At 41.2% G+C, this 10,282-nt stretch overlaps 1 protein-coding gene across 1 annotated transcript; it reads left to right on the forward strand.

The window, feature by feature from the left end:
- Positions 1–3,156: 3,156 nt before the first annotated feature.
- LOC120675557 (coatomer subunit zeta-2-like) lies at positions 3,157–7,215 on the forward strand. Its single transcript, XM_039956755.1, has 7 exons — positions 3,157–3,305; positions 3,661–3,704; positions 4,959–5,118; positions 5,756–5,903; positions 5,977–6,054; positions 6,739–6,823; positions 6,902–7,215. The coding sequence occupies exons 2-7, from the start codon at positions 3,687–3,689 to the stop codon at positions 6,959–6,961; spliced, it is 549 nt and encodes a 182-aa protein (XP_039812689.1). The 5' UTR covers positions 3,157–3,305; positions 3,661–3,686; the 3' UTR covers positions 6,962–7,215.
- Positions 7,216–10,282: the final 3,067 nt, after the last annotated feature.

The following is a 10,282-nucleotide window of genomic DNA, read 5'->3' on the forward strand; positions in this document are numbered from 1 at the left end:
TGGGCTCACGAAATCAAAAAAAAAAAACAGTCATCAGACGACCAGAGCCGCCGTTCGCCTCCTCGCCCGTTGTTGGCGCCACCACCAGTCCACCACCGCCCTCGTGCAAGCGCGGGCCGCCGCCCGCCGGAGTGGCCGCCGGGGTGACCGCCGCCGCCCTCACCCGGCCTGCTGGATCCGCGCGCGGCGCGCGGAGACCGCTGTTGTCATCGATGCGCCGTCTTCGTCGATTCGTGGCCGCACACCGTCAATCCACCGCCCTCACGCCCTTCCGCGGCTCCGCGCGCGCCGAGGATCCGCCGCCGCCACGCCCTCCCGCGGGACACGGCCGCGCGCCGAGCCGCCGAGGATCCACCACCGCCGCGCCTTCTCGTGGCCGCGCGCTACCGCCGTCGCTCCGCTGGGGCCTGGGGTGGCCGCCGCAGCCACGCACACGCGGATCCGCGGCCTTGCCGGGGTGGCCGACGGCGGGGGGCCGTCGCCGCCGCCGCGCACGCGCTAGCCGGTGGAGTGGCCGTCGCCGTCGCTACGCACACGCTGCCACCGCTGCCCTCACCATGTCTGGATCTCGAGCGCCGGGGAGGAGGGAGCGCTGTGCCGCCGGGGAGAGATGGGAGCTAGGACTGGGGCCGCGCGTCGCCGCCATCATGCTGCCTCCGCGGCCATGCTCTGCCGCCGCCGTCTAGCTAGTGCCTCTGCGGCCTCGCGCGCGCCGGGAGTTGGACAGCGGCGAGCGGTCGTGCGCTGGCCGGCGGTGAGAGCTGGCGAGCTGCCGAGAGCCCGAGGGCGCGGAGGGGGCAGGGGGCCAGGGGCAGCGGGGTGGATAGGGGCAGGGCGCAGGCGGCGCGATGGGGGGATGGGGAGGGGGCGCTTGGACTCTGGGAGGGGGAGGAAGGTGCGTGGGTGACTGCTAGGGTGGGCTTACATGGGCCGGTCTTCTATTGAGCATACACTTAATGAGCTGCCGGTCTTCTATTGGGCATACACTTAATGAGCTGCAATATATTAGTTCGGTTCTTTTTCGGTTAACCGGCTTGGGAACCGAACCGAACCGAGAACTTCGGTTCCTGAGAATCAGGAACCGAAATGGAACTGAAATTCTCGGTTTCGGTTCGGTTCGGCTTCGGTTCTCGGTTTTTTCGGATCGGTCCTCGGTTCTCGGTTTTTCTTGCCCAGGACTACCTTTGCTTGTGAAAATTGAATGAAACGTCGAAATGCAGAAAGTGATTGTGTGGTTTCTCATCCTAGATTTGTGCAACGTTTGCTGCAAAAACCTGGCAAGTTTTAGCAACTACTTAAAAAGGTTGGTCAGCCTTTGTTGGTAAGCTTTCGTAAATTTTAAAATAGTCATGTCATACCAAAAGAATACCATTTTTGGAAAAAATACTACCGAAAGGATATCAATTATGTGAAATGCCACCCATGGAGCAAATTTTATCGACTCGACACTGATGGTATTCTCCTTCTAGAATTTAATGGGGCTATTATGTTGAGGCTAGATGACGTGCCAGGGATAGGAAGGCATATGTTGTGGTTCAATCTTTGTAGTTCCTTGTGGTACAACTGGGAGGTCAAATAAAAACCTTCAGCAAAATGCTCGATAAGCAGCATGATAAAATGAATTCTAGTTCGGTCTTAGGGTTTTATTCCATTTTATGAGCACAATGGCATAAGGGAGGGGGGATTCTATGCATAATTTTTATTTTTGTAATCTCATGTAACTTTTAGTGTTCGAGATTCGTAACATAGTGGACGGCTGATTTAGAATTATGTGGGAGAGCATGCCAACCACCTAGCATCAGTGTTTTAAAGGCGACAAGCACGAGTTTGGCACACCCAAATGCCTAGGCAAGTAGGCAGCGTCTAGACGAGAAGGCATTACTATTCGCTAAGACGAGTTAGGTTCGCTCGGAGGCCTAGGGAGACACATTTAACACACTAACTAGCATCAATGACGATGGAGCCAAATCAAATCACATAATATATTGAATTAGTGTATATGAAATATTGAGCCAACTTGTGTATTGAATTATCATGTGAAAGTAAAGGTGGAAGCAAAATATTAAGTGGAGGAAATTTAGGGAATAATGACCCCATGATGATGCTATAATTTGATTTCACGTAAAATTTTGAATTGGTCTATTAGAAATGTTGATATAGGATTCATCGTTGAATCAAGTGTTTGAAAAATGTTACAACACTCTAATAAGGGTGATTGGTGTCACTTGTGCTAAATTACTTTATTGAGTTTTAAAGTTATTAAACGCTTAACCAAATTCATGAAACTATAGAGTGACGTCAAAAGAATATATAAAAATAGGAAAAAAGTTCAGATACTCCCCTAAGTGTGCCCAAAGTTCCGGATGACCTCTACACTATTTTTTTACTCAATTTACTTCCACAACCATATCAATTGGTTTAATTTATCCCTTCATAGGATTTATCTTTTTTTAATCTTTTCAAGTACTAATGGATGTTTAAGTTAAAATTTTGCATGGTGATAATATAATAGCATATGTTTCAAATTATATTTTATTCGCTATGTTCGCTTGGCTTGTCAGCCAACCGGTACTGTTCTCTCATACTAAATCAGCACCAGCCACCAGCTACCAGCCAGTCAGCACTTGGCTTGTCAGCCAACCAGCCAGCAGTACTGTTCTCTCATACTAAATCAGCACCAGCCACCAGCTACCAGCCAGTCAATAGTACTGTTCTCTCATAACAAATCAGCATCAGCCACCAGCCATAGCCAATCGAACACAGCGATTATTTGATGGCTGATAAATCTAATAGTAAATTAATCTTTAGAACACATAATATGTAAAGTGGGGATGTAAAATTTATAATATATTTTGTAAAAGATAATTTATGATTTTTACTACTCCCAACAAAATTGAAACTTACTCCACTCATGCACAAATAGACGAAATACCCAAATTTTGTTCAAGGGTATGTTGGACTAACTGTTATAGTTGTAGAGGTAATTTGAAAAAAAAGATTTATAAGGTAATATGAACTTTTTCAAAAATAATTATACTCACCAACATAGCGTCAAAAGGAGATAGAAATAGTTTGTTATGTCGCTATTTCAGTGGGGTTTTTTTTCTGAAAAAGGTGTTTTTTATAGAAATGATTTCGGCTCGTAAATATTGGTTTCCACTAGCAGGGCCTACTTCTTTCTCCCGTTCACCTGCCGGGGCCCATCCCACCTCTCGTGGTCTCCTTTCCTGGCGTCGGCTTAGCGAGCGGCGCTGCTCCTCCCCAGGTCTTAGTCGGGCCCTTCGCCGGCGACAAGCATTCACCAGGTGCGCCCCTTTCCTCCCCGCTGTTCGAAATCGAGCACTGCTAACCCTAATGTACGCTGTTTGTGTTCGGATCTGGCCCAGTTACATGCATGTGCGACAACTTCGGTGTTTTTTTGCAAAAATTATCGGGTGTACATATGTGCACCCGTGCTCTATACTTTGATCCGCCCCTGAGGATGCCGTAGTTTTAATGTACGGATTTATTTTTCCTCTCTCTATCTGCTGTTACTCTGAGATCCAAGCGTTCTGTCTCCTATATAAGTTCATTTTGTTGCGGATCTGCTTTCTGTTTGGTTCTGCGCTGCTGCTCGTGAGCCTTAGCTGGTGATCTTTACTCTCATGCTTTTGTGTGAAGGTTGGAATTGGGGAGGACGATACACCATGGCGGATTTCTCCAAGGTGCGGGGCAGATTCTTCTACTTTCTGTTGTTGCTTTTTACTGCCATTGCCATTTCCTTTTGTCTGCGCTTATTACTTTACCCGATAATGCATCTGTAGGCAATGTACATACCTTTTGTTTCTGCTGTTGCTATAGAATTATATTTTTTCATGTACAGACGATGGGCTATGTGGAGTTCAAGCTGATTTCTATTTTAGATCTGATTAATCAGTTGTGATGAAATTTCCTTGGGAACTCCTAGACTGGATCGTTATATTTCTTGTATAGAAATATGAATTCAGTTTTATATTAGTGGATAATAAATGAAGAATAGGAGAAAAGAACTTACAGTGATGGTAAACTTGTCTAGCACAGGATGCACGCCTTTGCCAGGGGGCCTTGAAACTTGTCCTGCTGTATTAATCCAGTTATGTCATTTGATTGTGCCTGTAATCATGATTTACCTAAATAGTGCGAAATTGCTGTCTGTCCCTTCTAATGATTTTTTCAGTTGAGGATCTTTTTTTAGTAGTGCCAACCTGTATTGCAAACTTCATAACAATGTTATGACATATGAATAGTTTATTAGCATATTGCTTACTCTGAAACAATAATACCATTGGGTAAGGAAATCCAAGATGATATATGTTAGTATAGTATATGATGTTTCTATTAAGTGTTCTGCTATGCACTGTTGTGGCACTCCTTATGATAGGGCTGGGTAATCCATCATTCCATCTTGGTCCATTTGTCATAATATTTGTAATTCGAAAATGCATCCCAAGTCATTTATTTGTTAGGATTGTTGCTCTATTCTGGTGGTAAAATCATAGCTTACTTTGTTAGTTTTGTAAGAAAATGTTACAGGCTCAGAGGGCCAAGCTAGGCCCACTGGCCGCCACACGCTAGCTCTCAAAATTTCTTTCCCGTGCGTGCCTCACCTTGGCTACTGGCCACCTCTTCCTCCCTTCCCAGTAGCTCAGGCCCAATGGATGACCCAGGGCCATAAGTCTATAACAGAAATATAATCTTTAGTTCTTGACGTTGGTGCACTTACCAAATGTGTTTCCATCTTGAAGATGAGTGATAATGTTGCATGATTTCCTTAGTCATCCAAAACGTCCTTTATTTGTTCCAATTTCACAAAATTATTGACATAGTTTACCATGTTTCTTTTCTAATGACCAACTTCGTTTAACGTGAAAAGGCTGTCAATTGTCCTGGATGGCTTAATCCTGTCAGGAAGCTAATGCCATCATTTGTCTGTTACACAGGAGTCTTGCCCTTCTGTAAAGAATATTTTGCTTCTGGATTCTGAAGGGAAGCGTGTTGCTGTGAAGTATTTCTCAGATGATTGGCCAACTAATGCATCAAAGTTGGCCTATGAAAAATCTGTCTTCACTAAAACTCTGAAGACAAATGCACGTGCAGAAGGTATTTTTCGTTCTTAGTTGTTCCATGCAGAACCAAAGATCACTATCATGGCAGTGAGATTTAAGAGTTTAAGCTATGCTATTTTTTTCACTCAACAACTTGGTGTATATTTTGACCATTTTTCCAATATGTCAGCATATTAAACTATTTATATTTTTCCAATTATATTGTAATCATGCATATGACTGGCCAGTCCTAAGTTATATTCACTTAATTTCATGTAGTCTGTTTCACACTATGTTGTTGTTCTTCAATGGTTAATGCTCAATTAACTAGAGGTGTACCATTAACCACTTCCAAATTTTCTTGTCTGAAATCAGTTATTTGTTTTTGTTAACAATTGTTCAATCCCTTTGCTGGTTTATGCTATCCAATTGACATTTTAGGGTAACTGAATTTGAGCAATATCTAAGCAGTGTACGCTGCATAAATGCATGCTATTATTATATTGTTGGTAACCGTGTTATCAGTTGTATTAAGGCAGCCTTATCCATGCACCTTTCCAGGTATTCAAACTTCATACACTAGGTTATGGTTAAATTGAATCTATGCTCTCCTTTGATATACTTGGGCACCAGGGAGTGCCTGCTGTCCACAAGTAAATTCTCCGCTGATGCATATATTTGGTCCTTTACAGCCGAGATAACATTGTTTGATGGTTATATTGTCGTCTACAAGTTTGTACATGACCTTCACTTTTTCGTCACCGCTGGAGATGATGAGAATGAACTCATCTTAGCAAGTGTACTAAATGGTTTTTCGGATTCTGTTGGTCTTCTACTCAGGTAGCCTATTTTCAGTTACTATTCCTGTTGTTTTTGTATGCGGTTGTTTTGAAGTCCACTGAATGTGCTTCAGGGGTGATGTTGAGAAGCGAACTGCACTTGAGAACTTGGACTTGATACTTCTCTGCATTGATGAAATTATAGATGGCGGGTAATAATCTTGTGACTTGTGCTAATTTTTGGTTATCAGTTATGTCTGACACTTTGACATGATGTTGTGCTGTTTCAAATATGATGGTTCTATGATTTTGCCATGGCTATTATGTCTGCATTACTTTTTGACTGTCCGTGTGGCATGGTCTCAACGCTGCCTGTTTTATGGTATCTGTTATTATGAACTATTATTGCTTAACATAGAGAAGAAACAATTTAAGCTATTTGAACTGCTTATTCCAATGCATGTATCTGTGTTTGTCCGCGACATCTGCTGAGTCTTTGGCTTAAATATTCTTATTGTAAGTCTAATGGCATCTACCACAAATTTTGCATCTCAGTTAAGATCATCAGGGTGACTTCACAAAACTGTACTATGGACAAATTTATGCCTTTGTGCATATAGGGATGAAAGACATATAGGTGCTAGTGCTAGTGATTGATTTCCACAAACGTGCGCTACCTGAGGAAAATGGTTGCCTTAGTGATAGTGTTTGCTTCATTTTTTTTTATGTCAAACACAATACAATAGCTAAGCAGTAGGTTTTAGGAAGTTAGCATGATTACTTTCAGTTCTCTGTCACAGATTGCTCCATGGAGTAGAAGTTGCAGTCAGTAGTTGCCCAGTCAGACTATTATGGGCATTGTACTGAAACAATTTGGGCCTTATATACTTTTGCAGCATCATCTTGGAAACAGATGCGAATACCATTGCCGGGAAGGTCGCAACCAATGCTGTTGACGGTTCTGTCCCCTTTTCTGAGCAGGTAATTACTCGATCCATTCTATCACATTTCATTTCACAGGTTGCATATATCTCATGATCCGTGACCTGTTCTGCACAGACGATATCTCAGGCCCTAGCTACAGCTAGGGAGCACCTTGCAAGATCTCTGCTGAAATGAACAACCTACAACCGGCATTCTTTTACTACTTATTATGACTCATCCTAAAGTGCTACAGTGACATAACCTGGTCGAATGTCCCATCTTTGGTACCGCGAGCTGTGTCATGCAATGCTTGTAACTTCTTTGAACAAGTGATTTTGTACCTATTTTGAAGAAAACATAAAATAAAAAGTTGTGTAATTGAGTGCAAGATACTTTTCATACAAAAAATGTTCGTGTCAACTGTCAAATCATGGGAAAGGTTCACGTTATGTTTCTGATTTTTCCTTCAGATCGGGGGATGCAGCCCCTTGCCATTGAAAAAAGGAATGGTGGTTTTGCTCTTCCAAGTACTCTGACCAAATAAACTCTCACTTTAATCAATTCTGAGTATTCTTTCAGATTTGGTCCGATGTCAAGTCAGTTCACGGTTATCTTACGCAGCTGAGGTCATTTTGAGGTGGTATGACGTAGAACCCAAGTCATCTATCTGAAAATGTAGTGATGCTATTTGCAAAACGAAAGCCAATTCTACACCGGCAAGTTCTCTCATTTGAGAGAATCCTATGCTTTACAGAAATGCAATGACGACATCTCTAAGGGTCGGACCACTTGGTTCAATCAAATACACAACACTAGACATTCCCGCTCCGAAGGCCCACTTGTTTTTTTTTTAAAGTTAGTTCCAATATGTATTGTGGTTTATAGTCCAACGGCTTATCAACATGAAATGGTCCACAATTGTTTTGGTCCGTGAGATTTTTGCTTGTTTTGAGAAATGGAATGGGTTGATCACTCACCACTCATCCCTCACAAAGCACATGATGAATTAGAGATGGCTCATCCCGCAAAAAAAATCATCCGACGATGAGGTGGTTCCTCAAACTAGATACTTCCTTAGTGAACGGCATTGACCGAAAAGAAAGGCTAGAATACATCTTTCGCGTAAAAAAAAACTTTACTAGAGATCAATATGTACTTGGTAGAGATGAAAAGACATTCAACTGAGAACTATTTGTTAGAGGTCACAAGTTATTTGTCAGAAAAAAAATTGACTAAAGAACACTTCAGTGGCTATAGTTTTGCTTCTGACTGTCGCATGCTCTGCTTTTAGCCGGTAATTAACCTTGAATTGAAGATTCAACTGTTTTTTATCTGACTTCATACACAATCGAGCTTCACTTCAACATTGGTCAGTGAAACCTATAGCAAGATGTACTCCGTGCAGAGCATTTCAAGTTCTATGGAAAGAGTTTTTAAAAGTTGACGAGTTTGAACGAGAGCCACGGCTAGAAAATAAGGTTTGTTTGTCGATCCGACAAGAAAAAATGGGTCAAAATCATCACCAACGGTTTATAAAAAGCTGACATATGAAAGATGAGACTCTTAGAAAATCCATTGCGACATGATTTTAATTCATTGTAGTTTTTCTGAAAAGTCTATTTATAATATTTATATAGAAAGCAGTCCTTCTAGAATGTTTTTGACAAAATTTTGTTTGACAAAGGAATTTAGTAGATGGATTATCTTGCCCATCCCCATCTCTATTATAAAATGATTGCAAACTTTTTAGGTATATTCAAAATAAAATCTATAGTTGTATACTACCATGGCATTTTCATGGATATTTCACATATCAAGATGGCACAATGGTGTTGGATTCTATTTTTTTCCTTATCCTTGAAGATTGAAATTGTGTTATGAACTTTGTAAGAGATGAGGATGGGCATGATATTCCATCAATCAAATCTTGATACAAAATTCAACTTAAGATAGAAAATGACAAAATAATTTATGTTATGCATTACAATTAATTTAAAAAAACCATTTACAGTTACTATAATATAAACATACTTTTGACAAAAGATTTTCCACAATGACTAAAATTCATAACAAACTACTTTATATAGAAAAAACAGTCTGTAATGTATCATAGACAAGCTTTACGTTTTGAAGAAAATCCATGTGTGATGACCATATACAAATGGATTTTTTAATACACCATCTATAATTTTATGTTATCACAGAATGATTTTAGCACCGAAATTTAGTTGAGATGGTTGTCCCTAAAAGCCCTATGCAATGTGTATGGTGCTGATGATTTCTGAAAGCTGTAACGGATTTGTATTGAAATGTTTCTTTTTGTTGTGTGGACACACATTGCATTTTGTTAAGCGGAAATATTTAGTATTTCTTTGTTTCCCCAAGGGAAACTGAATTGTATCGATACATTACTCTTCTTGTGATGTTTTTTCTTCAAAAGATCCAGGATAGATTTCCGACATTAATAATAATAATAATAATAATAATAATAATAATAATAATAATAATAATAATAATAATAATAATAATAATAATAATAATAATAAGCAGTTACACGCGCCAGAGGCACCAAGTTTTACCCAAGCCGATATGAAATCAGACTCAGGTTGGCATCGGAATAGGCCTTACTCGTTAGCGATTCATCTAGGCTACTTGCCGAAGCCTAGATGAATCCTTGATTTCTTCGATGATCCTGCTTGGTGTCTTCACTTCATCTTTTCATCACTGAAAATTCTACAGTTTCTTTCACACCAAATTGACCACGTCACCAAGATTCTTCGGTTTAGTTCCCAAAAAATTTTGGGCAAATTTTTTTTGGAACTTTTACAACACTAATTAGGAGTATTAAATATAGACTAATTATAAAACTAATTACACAGATGGACCGGAAATCGCGAGACGAATCTAAGTCTAATTAATACATTATTAGAGGTCATTTAGTAGCACGACATGCTGAGGGTTATAGAATATATTTTATTAGTTATCCACATTTAATAATCCTAATTAGAGGTCAAATATTCGAAGTTACTTTACCGCGTGAAAAATTTTGGAAACTAAACTTGCTTCCGGGTTTGTACAGTTTCCATCCTGATCAAAGAACCAGCCAGTCAGATCACAAGACGACTTCCATTTTGCCGGGTTCATGGCAGGCCATTGGCCCCAGGTGCTGATGGAGCTCCAAATGGCACAGGTCGTCTCCAAATGGCACAGGCCGGGGATTCCGTGAACGAATCCAAGGTCGTCTCCAAGTTCTGCAAGCACAACTGACAGAAGTAGCAACTGGGCCATTCATGCAGTAACAACTGATCAGCTGTCCACACCCTGTTCTATAGCATAGGCCACATGAAAAACTTGCATCTTGAAGGAGCCCACACCTTCCAGACCATCTTTCGGAACAGACAGTAGGCCACCTTCAAACTGCATGTCATAAGCTGATTTTGCAGAGTATTCACCGTTTGCAGTTCTTGTCCAAATTATAGTATCTGCTTCCAGGTTGTTGATATCATTCAGTTCCCA

The sequence above is a fragment of the Panicum virgatum genome, chromosome 5N (assembly GCF_016808335.1).
Source record: "Panicum virgatum strain AP13 chromosome 5N, P.virgatum_v5, whole genome shotgun sequence".
NCBI classification, from domain to species: domain Eukaryota; kingdom Viridiplantae; phylum Streptophyta; class Magnoliopsida; order Poales; family Poaceae; genus Panicum; species Panicum virgatum.